General features: G+C 41.6%; 1 protein-coding gene across 3 annotated transcripts in view; it reads right to left on the bottom strand.

Annotated features, from left to right (window-relative positions):
• The window catches only part of CHEK2 (checkpoint kinase 2), a 48,567-nt gene that overhangs the window by 13,787 nt on the left and 16,006 nt on the right, over positions 1-18,774 (bottom strand). For all 3 annotated transcript variants that reach the window (XM_007103018.4, XM_007103019.4, XM_055080626.1), the window contains 5 exons: positions 14,172-14,296; positions 13,909-14,056; positions 11,363-11,453; positions 8,576-8,684; positions 5,971-6,024 (listed from right to left, as the gene is read on the bottom strand). In XM_007103018.4, coding sequence (XP_007103080.1) covers positions 5,971-6,024; positions 8,576-8,684; positions 11,363-11,453; positions 13,909-14,056; positions 14,172-14,296 — 527 coding nt within the window. The remainder of the gene's footprint in view (positions 1-5,970; positions 6,025-8,575; positions 8,685-11,362; positions 11,454-13,908; positions 14,057-14,171; positions 14,297-18,774) is intronic.

Raw genomic sequence — 18,774 nt, 5'->3', positions numbered from 1 at the left:
CCTGCCTCGGTACACTCTGACTTCCACGCACGGGGGAAGGCAGAACACAATACAACTGGCTCCTGAGTGAGAAAATACAAGAAACTCTCCACCCCACCAAGCTGGTAAGAGAGCAGTTCACGCTTTGTATACAAGGCTGGTGCCAAGAAGGGAGGCCAGTCTCCTCCCAGCCTTCCTCCTCACTGACCCCCGAGCACAGGGACTCAAGGATACCTAAGGAACCTGGGAGCCTAGCAGGTAGCATGAATAAAGGGAGCGGGCCAGGTGGGGAGCCCAGCCATCCTGCCAGACAGCAGGGCTATTCAGCTCCAAGCAACTGGCACCACAGGGGACCCCATGTGACAAGATCCTCCATTTTCCAAAAGAAGAGGGAAATTCCAGTTTCATACGAACTCTGCAGCACATCTGTGGGGTGGAGGAGAGAGACACACACACACACACCTTTGGCTCATAGTTTGTGACCTCTGATCAATGCTGGGTGCATTTGCTGAAGAACAACAGAGAACAGTATCGTACAGTTTAAAATGCATATTTAATAGCATGATTTTACACTTGGAAAACACACCTACTGTTTTCATAGTACAAATGACTGACAGTAAAGCTAGTGGTCGGGGTAGAAAAATGATGTGGTGAGTATCTATTAGGGACATACACTCCCACCCAGCAGAGAAGAGGATTGTGGTTATGTCAGAATTAAAGGGAAGGGCTTCCCTGGTGGCGCAATGGTTAAGAATCCGCCTTCTCATGCAGGGGACATGGATTCAAGCCCTGGTCCAGGAAGATCCCACATGCCACGGAGCAACTAAGCCCGTGCACCACAACTGCTGAGCCTGCACTCTAGAGCCCGCGTGCCACGACTCCTGAAGCCCATGTGCCTAGAGCCCATGCTCCTCAACAAGAGAAGCCACCGCAATGAGAAGCCCCCGCACTGCAATGAAGAGTAGCCCCCACTCGCCACAACTAGAGAAAGCCCACGCGCAGCAACGAAGACCTAACGTGGCCAAAAATAAATAAATAAATTTATTTTTTTTTTTAAATTAAAGAGAAGAGAGCTGTAAGATTTTTACTTATTTATTTATTTATTTTTGGTCACGACCTGCAGCATTTGGGATCCTAGTTCCCTGAGCAGGGATCAAACCCGTGCCCACTGCATTGGCAGCACGGAGTCTTAACCACTGGACGGCCAGGGAAGTCCCATAAGATTTTTAGATTTTAGATTAAAAAGAATAGCAAAACCTGCCAGAGTGATCTTGCTACAAAGCAAATTTCATCACTTCCATCGCTGATTAAAATCCTCCAAGTAGGGACTTCCCTGCTGGTCCAGTGGTAAAGAATCCACCTTACAATGGCAGGGGACACAGGTTCGATCCCTGGTTGGGGAACTAAGATCCCACATACTGCGGGGCAACTAAGCCCGCACGTCCCAACTACTAAGCTCAAGCACCTCAACTAGAGAGGCTGTGTGCCGCAAACTACAGCCCATGCACCGGAATGAAAGATCCCGCACACCTCAGCGAAGATCGACCCCACGTGCCGCAACTAAGACCTGATGCAGCCAAACATAAATTAAATAAATAAATAATAAAAATAAATCTTAAAGAAAAGAATCCTCCAAGTGGTACCTCCCCATGATGAACTGTTAGACAGCGGTGAATGAATGTCCCACAGCCTCCCCAGCACGATGGATCTTGGAAATACAATGCCGAGTGGAAAAGGCAAGTCTCGACAGACATCAAAGAGTATGAGGTAGATTTAATTGTATGGGCAAAGTTTTCATTGTTAAATTAATGGTGAGTTCAAAGGTGTTCACTTTATTGGTTTGCTTTATAATTTACACTTATTTTACACGTGTCAAATATTATATAATTTTAAATTATTTAAAGGAAGGAAGGGAGAAGAGTGAGGAGGAGGGAAGGAAGGGAGGAAGACAAGAAAAAAGAAATCCTTTAGCACCTTGCTGCCTAGAGGCTAAATTCCAACTTCTCAGCAGGGATTAGCAAGCCCTTCAAGACCCAGCCTCGTCCTGTCCCACCCACCACTCCAGCCTCATCTCCTGTGGCCAGTCCCAGACATCCTCCTTTCCAGCCCACAAAACTCCCGGCCCGCCTCAGATTCTCTCCCTGTGTCACACTTTTGCTCACACTACCCTCCAGGCCTGGTGATCCAGCCTTCTGGGCACACTTGGCCCCAGGCATCAAGCCCCAGCTCAAATGTCCCCCTTGGAATTAAGATCCACACTTCCTGCAGTGGCTCTAATCTGTGTTGCCCCACGAGGAAACTGACACCCAACACAAGTCTCCTTTCACCAGGCACTGCATGGGCTGAGTCAAGCCTTATTTATCTTTCTAAGACCAACACTCAGCAGAGCAGCTGGCACACAGGAGACACCCATATGCTGCCCAGATTAATACCATCAACATCAATAACAGACACACCACCCACTGAGGGTGAGCCCTGCCAGCCACATTTTGGTCACGGACTAAACAGCCATGGGGTCAGGCTGAGAGCAAACCATTTCCACCTCTCCTTACCTATGATCATATCATAGTATACTTGGCTCTGCATGACCATTTGTTATTGTCACAATAATGGAAACACTGAATATGCACTGTAGTATTACATTAAGAGGAACAGAGGGCTTCCCTGGTGGCGCAGTGGTTGAGAGTCCGCCTGCCGATGCAGGGGACATGGGTTCGTGCCCCGGTGTGGGAAGATCCCACATGCCGCGGAGCGGCTGGGCCCGTGAGCCGTGGCCGCTGAGCCTGCGCGTCCGGAGCCTGTGCCCCGCAACGGGAGAGGTCACAACAGTGAGAGACCCGCGTACCAAAAAAAAAAAAAGAGGAACAGAAAGGAAAGGAGAGCTGAAATTCTCATATAACAGGAAGGCAGTGAGCTATTATCATTAATAAACCAAGAGAGAGCAGTTTGTGTGTATTATGTAGAAATACAGAGGTAAATTCTTTAAAAATCACTCCGCATGTACACTGCAGCACTATTTACAATAGTCAGGACATGGAAGCAACCTAAATGTCCATCGACAGAGGAATGGATAAAGATGTGGTACATATATATACAATGGAATATGACCCAGCCATAAAAAGGAACGAAATAGTGCCATTTGCAGAGATGTGGATGGACCTACAGTCTGTCATACAGAGTGAAGTAAGTCAGAAAGAGAAAAACAAATATCGTATAATATTGCTTATATGTGAAATCTAGAAAAATGGTACAGGTGAACTTATTTGCAAAGCAGAAATAGACTCACAGATGTAGAGAACAAACTTATGGTTACCATGGGGGAAGGGGAGGGTGGGATGAATTGGGACTGACATACAGACACTATTATGTATGACATAACTAATGAGAACCTACTGTAGAGCACAGGGAACTCTACTTAATGCTCTGTGGTGACCTAAATGGAAAGGAAATCTAAAAAAGAGTGGATATATGTATACATATAACTGATTCACTTTGCTGCACAGCAGAAACTAACGTAACATTGTAAAGCAACTATACTCCAAAAAAAATTAATTTTTAAAAAATTCTTTTAAAAATAAGCTGAAAGTTTTAAAATGCAGGGAGGGGGATGCATGTGATATTTTGATAAAATGAAAAGCAGAAGAAAAGACACACACATGGAAAAGGAATAGGAGATGAGAGGAAGGAATGGAAACTGCTTGGTCTGCTTGGCTTCATCACTGGCAGTGCCCTTCTGGGAATGGGTGGGGCTGGGAGCTAACAGAACAAGAACAGGAGCCCACTAGACGGAGCCAGCATGGGCTGTCTCCAGTCCCCACTATCTCCAGGGCCATGGGCTACAGCTGTCATAGCTGAAAGTGTCTCTCAGAAACCAGAAGCCACCAACCCAGACCCTCCACTTAGGTCCTACAGGGCAAAGAGTAGGGAATTACAGATCACTGTCATTCCCCTAGTGTGTTCCCTGTGCTGAAACCTTTATGAGCACATCTCATTCAAGTCTCACACTGACCTTTGAGGTAAGTATCCTACTGTCTCAACTGTACAGATGAGGGAATAGAGGCTCTGCAAAGTGAAATGACATGCTCAGAGCAAGGATGGGAACCCAGGTCTGTCTTCCCACTAGACTGAAGCCACATAAGAGGAGGGATGACCAAGTCCATCTGTGCTCACTGCTCAGAGCCTAGAAAACAGGCTGGCACAACAAACATTTGACAATTGATAAATCAACACCGGACTCCAAAGGCCAGGGTCTACTGGACTCTGCTAGGCTCTACTCATTGTCCCCAAACATCAAAACACATTCATGAGCCCATCTTTAATTCCCAAGGGCTTCCAAGTGCCCCTGCAAATTGCCAACAAATACCCCATTGTCCCCAAACATCAAAGTGCACTCATGAGCCCATCTTTGTCCCCAAAGATGCCCCCAAACATCAAAATGCCCATCTTTAATTCCCAAGGGCTTCCAAGTGGCCCTGTAAATTGCCAACAAATACCTCCCAGGATCTTTTTTAGGGTTTTAAATTTCTCTCCTCTGCAGCAGACATTGGATTTGTATAAATGTTATGTTTGCGGATCTTCTGACATCAGAGAAAATTATCTGAGGATTCTAAGTGTTTATCTTTGGGGATGTTTGAAGCAACACCACCCCAGAAAATTAGAGGGCTCCTCTCTTTAACGAGATTCCAGATCCTATGGAAAAAGGAGGCGAATGCAGGGAAGAGGAAGAAGTTTCAAGGGCATTAGAAGAAAGTCAAGCAGGAAGGTCAGCCACTCACATTCTTATGGGTTTTCGGATCCACCACGAGTTCTAAAGGAAGCTATTGAATTACTGTGTCCCTGTGATGTTGTTCTTAGTTTCTATTTGCTGTTAGGACGGTCTGAGCAGGTCAGAGAAGGGAGAAAAAACCTTTTGTTGTTTGGAGGTTAAGAACCAGAATCAGACAATCCTTAGCTGGACAGACTGGAGGTTTCATTTCAAGTTTAACTCCAGTGCCTACCTAGCTCAGGACTGCATGGGGGACCATGAATTAATGACAAAACAGAAAAAATAAAAAGGAAGATGGGATCAGTCCCACTAGTACAACTTTCTCTTCTCACATCTTTAGATTCTTTCCATTGAGACAAGGTCATCACTGCACAAAAAAGGCAAGAACTATTTATACTCAATGAGGCCACAGGCACCGTTTAATCATCCAGGATGTTGTCATACTTATTGGATACCCTTGGATTTATTTGATTTATTCCAACTGAGGTGAATGGAAATCAGCACCATCAAGAGGTATTTAGAGGTGTGAAATTTTCAGGTGTAATTAAACCAAATGTACCAAATGAGCATTGTCTCCACAAACATAATCAGTTGATCAAGCACCCATAAGACATTATATTTAGGAGACTTACTGTGTCTTTTGGTCCAGAACTAAGTCAGTGGAAATATCACATAATTATTTAATCATAAAAATCTTTATAAAGTATTGTCCTTTCACGGGGAGGGGGAAGGGTAAGCTGGGACGAAGTAAGAGAATGGCATAGACATATATACACTACCAAATGTAAAACAGATATCTAGTGGGAAGCAGCCACATAGCACAGGGAGATCAGCTCCGTGCTTTGTGACCACCTAGAGGGGTGGGATAGGTAGAGGGGGAGGGAGACGCAACAGGGAGGGGATATGGGGATATATGTATATGTATAGCTGATTCACTTTGTTACAGAGCAGAAACTAACACAACATTGTAAAACAATTATACTCTGATAAAGATGTTAAAAAAAAAAAAAGTATTGTCCTTACAAAATTTCAGGGTAAAGCTCTCCCCAGCTAAATGATAGCTAAACACATGCATGCATGCATACACACACGAACACACATGTACACACACAGAATTAAGGAACCCAGGTTAATACTAGCTTTATTACTCTGAAGTGCTTTGCACTCTCCCCATATTTTGACATAAATGAATTTAAGTATGGGTCATTTTTTACAGCAGTACTTACATGATTTAGTTTTTTCAAAATTTCTATTTCTGTTTCAACATTGAGTGCTGGATCCTTTGAAAAAAAAAACAACATTAGAGTTTATTAGTAATAATAATAGCCAATATTCAGAAAATATTTACAGTTCAATTTAGCTGAGTAAAGGCTGACTGGACTTCCCTGGTGGCGCAGTGGTTAAGAATCCACCTGCCAATGCAGGGGACACGGCTTCGAGCCTTGGTCCGGAAAGATCCCACATGCCGCGGAGCAACTAAGCCCGTGTGCCACAACTACTGAGCCTGCGCTCTAGAGCCCGCGAGCCACAACTACTGAGCCTGCACGCCACAACTACTGAAGCCCGCCTGCCTAGAGTCCATGTTCCTCAACAGGAGAAGCCACTGCAATGAGAAGCCCACGCACCACAATGAAGAGTAACCCCCGCTCGCCAAAACTAGAAAAAGCCCTCGCGCAGCAACGAAGACCCAACGTAGCCAAAACTAAATTAATTAATTAATCGATTAATTTAAAAAAAAAAAAAAAAGGCTGCCTGAGTTCCAAAGTCAGCACTATTCACAGAGAAATCAAGGCGCAGAGGTGGATGAATTACACAACTCACCTAAAATCACCCTACAAAATGCCTGGCAAATAGTAAGCATTCAATAATAACCAAGGTCTATGCTAAGCTCTTTATTTAAAAGGGTCGTCTCATGTAAGTCTCAAAATCTATGCTAAGCTCTTTATTTAAAAGGGTCGTCTCATGTAAGTCTCAAAATCCAAGTGAACTGGGTTCTAAAAGTATCCCTGTTTCACAGATGGAACAACTGAGGTTCAGAGAAAGGAAGCCACTTGCTGCAGTTCCCACAGCCAGAAACAAAGTGTGTTTCCACTGTTCTCACACTGACCTGGTAAGCTCTGCTTGTCTCATCAACTGTGGAATTGCTTACATTCATAAAAATGATACAACAGGGCTTCCCTGGTGGCGCAGTGGTTGAGAATCCGCCTGCGGATGCAGGGGACACAGGTTCGTGCACCGGTCTGGGAAGATCCCACATGCCGCAGAGCGGCTAGGCCCGTGAGCCATGGCAACTGAGCCTGTGCGTCCGGAGCCTGCGCTCCGCAACAGGAGAGGCCACAACAGTGAGAGGCCCGCGTACCACAAAAAAAAAAAAAAAAAAAAAAAAAAAAAGATACAACAAACAAAAACCATAGACAAGTAGGTATTCAATTAAAATGTGTAAAGAAAACGTCAAGTCACATTTCTAATAATAGAGCGGACCCAGGTTCCAATTTCAAGTGCAAGCTGAGTACTGAGACTCTAACGAGAGGAGGCTTCAGGGTAGCGAAGTTGCTCTCCGTTACAATTCCAAAAGGATGACTCGAGTTACTCAACCTCATGGGCTACACCCTCCAAAAGCAAAGAGGATATAGAATTACATATTTATGTAAAATGGACTTCAGCGAAGAAACCCAGATGTTTAATTTTAAAAACCTGCCTCTTCCTGTAAGCCGGTAAACTTATTACCAAATCCGGGTGTACTCTGATGATGGAGAGGTCTAAAGAGTCCGATAGGATTTGAAAGATGAAATTAAGAAGTAAAATTGTGCTCCAAGTCATTAAGAATCTGGTAGGTTATTTTCTTCCCCCCAAAATGGGAAACAAATCCAGAATCACAGGGGAAAGATCTATAACAATGTGAAAACTGAAAGGAAATTCCTCTTGCTGTGTGAGAATGGCATTGTCTAGGGAGAAAAAAAAAAAGAAATTGATCTTTAAAGAATGTTAGAGTATAATAGCCAGAAACAGCTGGCCACAAAGGAAAACGTGATTAGAGGCTATGTTTTACATTACTTTGTTGGGTCATGTGTTGAAAGACAAATACACTTGGCCACTTCAGCAACTCATAAGCATGTATTACAGAAAATGTAATAAAATGAATGGGTACCATATAAAGAGACTATTAAAATAATTTAATTAAGATTTTTAAAAATCTATAAACATGAAGGAATTCATTGCCACGTTATCAGGAAGAGCAAAGAATTAGAAATTACCTAAATGACCTAACTTATCTAAATGATCAACCAGAGAAATGGTTGAATAAATTATGATAAAATTGGTGAAACAGAGACTCGATCATCAAAAAGGATACATTAGGGAAAAGTATATGTATTAATGCTTATGTGAAAAAGCAAAATGCAAAATTGTATGCACAATATGATCTCAACCATCTAGAAATAGAAATTCATAGGAACAAAGACTAGAAGGAAGTAGAAAACTGAAAACAGCTGTGGGGTTACAGTGGTGGGGATACGGCTGGATTTTTTTTTTTTTTCCTAATTTCCTTTCATTTATTGTAAAAACAGCCTTGTAACAACTTGGAAGGGAACAAAAAAGCAAAAACAAGTTCCTGCTATGTGTATTATAATGTATAACCAAATATTTTTGGAACCAAATTATCTATAAGTAAGTGTTTAGATTAGTTGAATATACTCAAAAATTTTCAATGTTCTTTGCTACAAATTCTGAGCAATAAATCCTTCCTGACATTGAAAATCACCACTCTAAAATTATTTGGGGAAGGTAAGAAGTGTTAAGAATGACCAAACAGCCACAAACAAGGGTACTTACTGCCTCCCTCTCGGAGCCAATAGCAAACTTCCTTTTGCTGATGATCTTTATGGCTACTTTCTTACACGTCTTCCTCTCGAAAGCTAGCTTCACCTCACCACAGGCACCACTACAGGGAAAAACACAGAAAGTGACTGACTGTCAAAATGTTTTTAATCCTGAGACCCACCACTCCTGAACTGGCCTCAACCATTTCGAGTTAAAGACAGCCCATTGTCTCTGTTTTCAGAAACCTCACCAGTGTAAAATGTCAAAGGCATAACTGAATAGGGACCATCCAGCAACACTGAGTCAGCTCCAAATGCCACTTTTTGAGCTGAGTGATATAGACTTAGGTCTTGCTGTCACCCCAGATTGTGAAACTCTCAGAAAGACGCTAAGAACAAATCAGAGAGAAATGATTTATCCCAGGGGCCAGAGAAAGACCAAATATGACCAAGTCCAAGTTAAAAATGAGTGCCTGAGACAAGTAATAGTAAACAGCAACTGCAAATGAATTACTTTCACTGATCCATTTCTCTTCTTCCTTATCCTCTGTCTTCAAAGGAAGTGCGTAAGCAGTTGATGCCATGAATTGCACCCGAAATAAAATCACAATACATAAGAAACCAAAAGTGCACCATGTATCTGCTTGCAGCAAGCTCTTGAAGATTTGCATTAATTGGGATGCTAAAATGGAGGAGGACTGCTACCCAGGATGACACCCAGTAGAGTTAATCAAGCATCAGTCACCCGTTACCTGCCTCAAGTAGACTTTTCTAACCACTGTGGGTTGGGGGATGGGGTGAAGGGGTTGCCAAGACATCTTTTTTACTATGTATTGTGTATATACATAACATAAAATTTACCATTGTAATCATTCTTTTTTGTCAATCCTATTAACATTTTATTAACAAAAATCACGTTTTATTTTTTGTTTTGTGGGGTTTTTTTTTTTTGCTTTGTCTTAAAGATTCTTTTTTTTTGTATTGGTATATAGTTGCTTTACATGCTATTATAATCATTTTAAAGTGTACAATTCAGTGGCATTAAGTACACCCACAATGTTGTGCAGCCATCACCTCTATCTAGTTCCGGAAATTTTTCATCAGCACAAATGGAAACCCCAAACCCATTAAGTGTTCACTCTCCTTTTTCCCTGCCCCCAGCCCCTGGCAACCTCTAATCTGCTTTCTCTCTCTATGGATTTGCCTGCTCAGAATATCTCGCATCAGTGGAATCATACACTATGTGGTCTTTTGTGTCTGACTTCTTTCACTTGGAATGTTTTGAAGGTTCACCCATACGGTAGTATGTATCAGTATTCCATTCCTTTTTATAGCTAAATAATAGCCCATTTAATGGATATATCACATTTTGTGTATCCATTCTTTTGTTGATGGACACTTAGGTTGTTCCCACCTTTTCGCTACTGTGAATAGAGCTGCAGTGAACTGTTCATGCACAAGTTTTTGTTGAACATCTGTTTTCAATCTGGGGGGTATATACCTAAGAAGGGGAATTACTGTGTCATATGGTAATTCTGTTTAACTTTTTGAGAAAACATCAAACTATTTCCCACAGTGGCTGCACCATTTTACATTCCCAACAGCAGTGCATAAGGGTGCCAATTTCTCCGCATCCTCACAAACACATGTCACTTTCCATCTCTTTATTATGGCCATCCTAATGGGTGTGAAGCAGCATCTCATTGTGGTTTTGATTTGCACTTTCCTAATGACTAATGATGCTGAGTATCTTCTCAAGTGGTTTTTGGCCATTTCTATATCTTCTCTGGAGAAATGTCCTTTGCCCATTTTTAAATTGGGTTATCTTTTAGTTGTTGTTAACTTGGGTTGTTAATTGGGTTAACTTTTGTTGTAAAAGTTCTTTATTCTAAATACTAGATTCTTATCAGATATATCATTTGCAATATTTTCTCTCATTTTATGGCTTGTGTTTCACTCTCTTGATAGTGTCTTTTGAGGCAAAAGTTTTAAAATTTGACGAAGTCTAATTTTTCTATTTTTTTCTTTCATTGCTTGCGCTTTTGGCGCCGTTGAAGAAACCACTGCTGGGACATCCCTGGTGGCGCAATGGTTAAGAATCCGCCTGCCAATGCAGGGGACACGGGTTGGAGCCCTGGTCTGGGAAGATCCCACATGCTGCGGAGCAACTAAGCCCATGCGCCACAAGTACTGAGCCTGCACTCTAGAGCCCGTGAGCCACAACTACTGAGTCCGCATGCCACAACTACTGAAGCCCTCATACCTAGAGCCCGTGCTCCTCAATAAGAGAAGCCACCTCAATGAGAAGCCCACACACCGCAATGAAGAGTAGCCCCCGCTTGCCGCAACTAGAGAAAGCCTGCATGCAGCAACAAAGACCCAACATAGAAAAAGAAAAGAAAAATTTAAAAAAAAAAAAAAAAAAAAAAAAAAAAGAAATGCAGTAAATGTTTCTTTATGGAAGGTAATGAAAATGTTCTAAAACTGATTATGGTAAAGGCTTCACAGCTCTGTGAATATACTAAAAACCACTGAACTATATATTTTTAAATGGATGAACTGTATGGTATGCAAGTTATATCTCAATAAAACTGCTTTTAAAAAGTTATCGCCAATAAAATTTATAAAGAAAAACTGCTCAACTGATCATTTTAAGTCAATAACATACCTATCACAAATAGGTACCCTACAAATGTTATGAATACATAATGAATGCCATAAAACCAGGAACAAAAAACTAACCAATGACAAATGTTTAGAAAGAAATTAAGTGCAAGTTCCACAAGAAAAAAAAAATTACCTTCCAAGAGTTTTTGACATGATGTATTCGTCTCTTAATTCCTTGGGATAAACTGACTGATCATCTACAGTCAGATCAAAAAATACAAAAACTAAGGAAAAAATGACAGAAATAGGTCTCATTAATCCATTTGATAAAGAAAAGATAAATGGTCCTATAACTTAGTAAACGTATGGAATATAAGACAATCGTTCTTAATTCCATTTAACATCTAACCCCAAAGAAATCATTTAGCTAGGCTAATGCAAGTCGTGAAACCCTTGAAAAATGATGACAGACAGGCTTCATTCCACAATGGAAACACACAGCATCATTCTCACTATAATGCAGGAAACTCATACATAAACGCTATTCTTATTCCTTGACCTCAGAACAGTTATCAACTGCACAGGCCCAGAACCAAAAGGCAATTAGTTTGAATCTAGATAGTTTGAATCTAGAAAATATGTTCTAGGCAAGTAAATATCCCAAAAAAATCAGGCCAGAAGTCACATACTAGTATTATCTTCTCTCAACCATTTCTACCTTTACCTAGCTGGTATTTTATAGTGCAAACCACCTTGAACTTACTTGTAAAATTAACTAAATAACACTTTCCCAAAAAATCCCCTTTATTTCTTCATTGTTCGGCCTGTAACTCAGAAAAAGAAAACCAAAAAACCACTCATTTCATAATTTAACCATCCATTGGGCCAAACCTGCAATCAGTTATCAAACATTTCAGTTCTACAAAGTGGTAATTTTTCAACTGCCTATAATATCTGGAAAGAGTGAAATTTGTTAAGACCCTTGAGTTTCTCAGATTTCAGATGATGGGTCTTGACCTCCCTGGAGTAACCTAGAGATCCAGTCTCTGGCACAAATCTGAACCAGCTCAGCATGCTTCAATGGACCTGGCTGGTCCCCAGAAGGCAGACAGCTGCCTAATGAATGAGACCAGCTGGCTACCTAGGATACAACCGTTCCTCCCTGCTTATTGATATTGATGAACCTAGATGCTAGTGACACCTGAGAATCAGGGAATTTCAGGGGCTCTGGAGATGTATTTTCCCAAGTGTCGAGGTCTACTTCAGGGGCTGTAAACTCAGTTGCCTACACAAGCCAGGAAGGTCATGCACACAGGTAAGGCTGGAGTGAGTGTAAGATGTGGAGCAGTGGAGACTTGAACAGGAAAACATCATCCATCTAAAGGAGGCAACCTCTACTTAGCACCTGCAAATCCTTGAATTAGGGATAATATGCTCGAGTATGGCCAGATATTCCATCTTTTCAAAGAAAACTGGACTTTCATATTAAAGCACAAATATCAGCAAAGGCCTAAAAAAATGTCAGTAGGCTGAATCAGTCTGCAGAGTACCAGTTTGATCGATTTCCATCACAGCCACATAACACTTTTGTTCAAATAAGAAAAGGTGCCCTTCAGATAGAACAATTAGAAAAAGATGGCACACCACTTGTCAAGTAAAGGACAGGCCACATTTCAGCGACCAGTTGCCCACCTCGACCAGGTGCTCACAAACAGCAAAAGCCTGTGCAGCTGTCCTGACTATAATTATCAGACAGGAAATAAAATAGTCAGAAAACAGGAGAAACTAAGGCAATCATAAAATGTACTACAGGATGTCCAGAATAGCCATAATTCCGAGATGCCAGTCTGAAGACTGGCTGCAAGAGAATCACCTGGGCAGGATTTTTTAAATCCCTGGAACTAGTAGATCAGGATTTATGGGACAGTGCCTCTGGGAATCTATATTTTTAAGGAATTATCCAAACAAACACACACCATTCCAAGCCGCTCAACTCTCCGATAGTTTGGGGAAGTTCTGTGAGCTTTTTTTCAAATTGAAGAAACGAGAGTATTCCTCTTGTCCAAGATTTCAAAATCACTGTGAGCTATATTTAATTCTGTAGGTTGTTTTTATTCACACCGAATGACAACTGTTCATTTTAGATGTGATATTCATGAAGTTTTAGGAATAGATACTTATAAAATACTACCCGATAATGATGATAAACATCTCCACTTTCAAAGGATAACCACGTCATATTTAAGAAGGTGGAAGGCTAAATTGAGATTGTTACAGAAAAACCCATAGCCTAATGCCGGTTATATATAACAGTTCAATAAATATATGCAGAAATTAATGACCAAAAGGAATAAAGAAAGGGAAGAATAAGGAAGGAAGAGAAAAAGAGGGGGAAGGGATGAACTAATGGCCTAAAATAACAACTCATAGATAGCTAAGACTGATGTGATAAAAGTGAATCAATTAATTAATGAATTAGTGAATTAATGAATGATAACTAAGCAAAATGATAATTTAAAGCATATGGCTTTAAATAAAACTAATCAAACCAATTAAACCTTAGAAAATCGGTCTTGATAGAAATTTTGATTGTTAAAAAATGCAACTAGGATTGAGGTGAATCTTGAATACTAACCTACTTACTTTATGTACCTAAATATACTCTGCAAAGGACACAATGTCATTTCTCCTTTTATACAGAAAGAAAAAATTCCAGTAACCAGAAGATAATAATATTACCTTTATTACTCCATACTGAAAGTGCAATTTCAGAATTGTTATTCAAAGGAAGGCGTCTTCCTTTCCCTACAAGATCTCTATTTACAAAGGTTCCATTCCCACTGTGATCTTCTATGTATGCGATGTAAGAGTTTTTAGGACCCATTTCCTAAAATAGAAAACATTTTATTTCAGTTTTAATGGTGGGCATTTCAGTGGGGAGACAACTAAGAGTGATGTCTAGATGACCAGTTCTCCCAAATGTATGGATATTTGCCACCTACTCTGAAGATCCGAAAGTGCTTCTTGCTGTAAGTCCGGTATTTATCGGTTCTTTTCAGCAGGGGCTCATCAAAGCAGTATTCACAGTTTCTATCCCTCCCAAACCAGTAGCTGTCGTTAACACACTCTGTAACACAAAAGCACACCCCAGAGGGCTGTTGAATTTCATGTATCAAACACCTTTAAAAACTGCTCATAAAATCTGCTTGTAGGAAAATAGCCTAAGAAGGCATCAAAATTATAGATTTGTCCATCAAGATTTTATAAGATTCAAAATCAGTGGGGAGAAAAAAACAAATATTTCCAACGAGTTTAACAAATATGGTTTATACATAGCCATAAAATGCTAAGCAGTCATTAAAATTCTCAAATAATTTTTAATGATTTGGAAAAATACTTATGATATAATAATAACTTCCTACTTATTACTCTCCTGAGGCTTCCCATCATACTTAGTATGAAATCTACACTCGGCGTGGCAGGCTAGATGCTCAGGATCTGGCCCCTGCATCCCTCCCAACTTCACCTTGTACCTCTCCCCTTGATCGCTACTCAGCTCCACTGGCCTCCTTCCACTGCCCCAAATATGCTGGGTTCAACCTCCCTTGTGGCCTTTGAATTCTTCATTCCCAGTGATTTGAATGGCTATCTTGCCTTTTGTGTCTGCAAATTATCATCTTCCACTCAGCTTTCTGTATAAGCACACTTCCAGCTCACCACCCACCCACCATAATCACAAGAGCCTGTTCTGTTTCCCTCTATAACTGAAAATTATCTTGATTATTTGTATATTGTCTCCTGGCATCCCCCTGTTAGAACAAATTCCAGAAGGGCAGCCTTGAGTCTCTTGTTTAAAAATACAGCTCCAGCACCTAGGACAATGAATATGGTAGGCAAGCAAAATGTTCATGGAAAGACAGACTAGGGAAAATATTACCAACTCATGCCACCATCAAAGGACTATTTCCCTAATATCTGTAAAGTTTCTACAAAGCAATAAGAAAAAGACAAACAATCCAGTAGAAAATAGGTAAAGGATACAAAAAATTTTATAAGAGACAGAAATACAAATGGCTCAAACATATGAAAAGATGGCCAAGCTAACCCAATACAAGAAATTCTGAAAACCATTCATTAAGATTCCATGTTTCGGGATTCCCTGGTGGCGCAGTGGTTGAGAGTCCGCCTGCCGATGCAGGGGACGCGGGTCTGTTCCCCAGTCTGGGAAGATCCCACATGCCGCGGAGCGGCTAGGCCCGTGAGCCATGGCCGCTGAGCCTGCACATCCGGAGCCTGTGCTCCACAACGCGAGAGGCCACAACAGTGAGAGGCCCCCATACCTCAAAAAAAAAAAAAAAAAGATTCCATGTTTCAACTTTCAGATTGACAAAAATCAAAAAGTTTCATATTATACTGTGTTGACAAGAGGCACGAAGAAGCAGGTATTTCCCATAGTTTCCAGTAAGAACGTAATTTATACACCGTCTAGGGAGGAAAATTTGGCAAGACCAAAATTACATAGGTAGAGGCTTCCCTGGTGGCGCAGTGGTTAAGAATCCGCCTGCCAATGCAGGGGACACAGGTTCGAGCCCTGCTCCAGGAAGATCCCACGTGCCGCAGAGCAACTAAACCCGTACACCATAACTACTGAGCCTGTGCTCTAGAGCCTGCCAGCCACAACTACGGAGCCCATGCACCACAACTACTGAAGCCTGCGTGCCTAGAGCCCGTGCTCCACAACAAGAGAAGCCACCGGAATGAGAAGCCTGGGCACCACAACAAAGAGTAGCTCCCACTCGCCGCAACTAGAGAAAGCCCGCGCACAACAACAAAGACCCAACACAGCCTAAATAAATAAATAAATAAACAAATAAATAACTTTAAAAAAAACTACACATGCAACCACTTCACACCCATGAAGACGGCTTTAATTTTTTAAAAAAGGAAAATAATAAGTGTTGGCAAGGATGCAAAGAAATAGGAACCCTCATACATTGCTAGTGGGAATGTAAAATGGTACACCTCTGTGGAAAATTTTGTGGTTCCTCAAAAAGTTAAACACAGGATTGCCTTATGACTCAGCAATTCCACTCCTAAGTAAATACCCCAAAGAACTGAAAACATGTACCCAAACAAATCCTTGTACACAAGTGTTCAAACCAGCACTAGTCACAACAGGCAAATGATGGAAACAAACCATAAGTCTTACAATGGATGAATGGATAAACAAATTGTGATATTTACATACAATGAACTATTTTTCACCCATAAAAAGGAATAAATGCTAAAACTCATACATCTACAACATGGATGAACCTTGAAAACATTATTCTAAGTGAAAGAAGCCAGACACAAAATGCCACAGACTGTATGACTGCATTTATATGAAATATCCAGAATAGTTAAATCCATAGATATGAAATGCAGATTGGTAGTTGCCAGGGGCAGAGGAGGAAGGGACAGGGAGTAACTACTTAATGGATATAGGGTTTCATTTTGGAGTAAAGGAAATATTTCAGACTGGACAGAAGTGGTGGTTGCACAATGTTGTGAATGTACTAAAGGTCATTGAACTGTTCACATTAAAATCGTTAATTTTAGGGACTTCCCTGGTGGCGCAATGGTTAGGAATCTGCCTGCCAATGCAGGGGACATGGGTTCGATCCCTGGCCTGGGAAGATCCCACATGCCACGGAGCAACCAAGCCCATGCACCATAACTACTGAGCCTGTGCTCTAGAGCCTACAAGCCACAACTACTGAGCCCACGTGCCACAACTACTGAAGCCTACACGCCTAGAGCCTGTGCTCTGCAACGAGATGCCACTGCAAAGAGAAGCCCGCGCACCACAGCAAAAAGTAGCCCCCACTCGTCACAACTAGAGAAAGCCCGCATGCAGCAACAAAGACCCAACGCAGCCATAAATAAATAAATAAATAAATAAATAATCTTTTAAAATGGTTAATTTTATGTAATGTGAATTTCACCTCAATTCCTTAGTTATACCTGCACACACCCATTGGTCCAGAAATCCCACTTCTAGGAATTTATCCTACAGATAGAATCATATGTATTACGAAAGGACATAAAGACATATGTACAAGGTTATTCACTATAGCATTATTCCTTTTTTTTTTAATAAATTTATTTATTTATTTATTTTTGGCTGCACTGGGTCTTCATTGCTGCGCACGGGCTTTCTCTAGTTGCGGCGAGCGGGGGCTACTCTTCATTGCAGTGCACGGGCTTCCCATTGTGGTGGCTTCTCTTGTTGAGGAGCATGGGCTCTAGGCGTGTGGGTTTCAGTAGTTGTCGCTCCTGGGCTCTACAGCGCAGGCTTAGTTGCTCCGCGGCATGTGGAATCTTCCCAAACCAGGGCTTGGACCCATGTCCCCTGCATTGGCAGGCAGATTCTTAACCACTGTGCCACCAGGGAAGACTTATAGCATTATTCTTATAGCAACAACTTTAATGTCCATTAGTAACGGGCTAGTTCAATAAATTTATACATCTACAAAAGAAATAGGGATATTTACATTCTGATAGAAGAATGTCTAAGATACACTGTTAAATATAAACAACAGGTTACAACCAGTGTGTTGTAAATTACAGTTGGTATAAATAATAAAGGGGGAGGGCTTCCCTGGTGGCGCAGTGGTTGAGAGTCCGCCTGCCGATGCAGGGGACACAGGTTCGTGCCCCGGTCCAGGAAGATCCCACATGCCGCAGAGCGGCTGGGCCTGTGAGCGATAGCCGCTGAGCCTGCGCGTCCGGAGCCTGTGCTCCGCAACGGGAGAGGCCATAACAGTGAGAGGCCCGCGTACCGCAAAAAAATAATAATAAATAAAATAAAATAATAATAATAATAATAAAAAAGGGGGAAAAAAGAACACATAGATACTTAGTTGCTTATATGTACACCAAATATTTCTGGAAGGCTACATAAGAAATCAGCAATCCTGGGAAGTAGTTGGGGGAAAGACAGAAATTGGATGGAAGGCCTTGCACCTGTTTTGAATTTTGCACCTAATGCAAATATAACCTTTTCAAAAAGTTAAATTAATCGCTTAAAGAGTTTGCAGTCTGGTGGGGAGACAAACAGGGAAGCAACAACACAGCAGGTAGACTCTCCAGGGAAAGCACAGATGCAAGGCTCTGGCAACTCTGCCTGGGACTATCAAAAAGGCTTCATGAGGCGAGACAGGAAGGACAGATTGAACAGCCCTTTTGGAAGGCAACATGGCAGTACCCATTACAAGGTAAAGCCATGCCTATTCTATGATCCAGCAACTCAACACAGGCTCTACCCTAGAGAGACATTTGTCCAAAAGGCCAAGGAGACAAGGACATTCATTGCAGTCTTGCTTGCAGGAATAAAAACTGGCAACAACCTAAGCATCTATTAACAGGGAAAGGTATAAATGAACCGCGGTATTTCTACTAGAAACCAGGAGCTTCTGGACAGTTGAGAAGGAAAGGCATGGAGATTTCATCAGGACACCAACAGTCCAGGGATGATGGACAGAGAGTGGAAGGGGAGGCTGCCCATGGAAGAGCCTGCTCTGACCTTGGCTCATCAGAGCAGCCCTCAGGCAGATGTGTGGA

This window comes from Physeter macrocephalus, chromosome 19, assembly GCF_002837175.3.
Source record: "Physeter macrocephalus isolate SW-GA chromosome 19, ASM283717v5, whole genome shotgun sequence".
NCBI classification, from domain to species: Eukaryota; Metazoa; Chordata; class Mammalia; order Artiodactyla; family Physeteridae; genus Physeter; species Physeter macrocephalus.
This window is presented reverse-complemented; position numbering and strand designations above follow the sequence as displayed.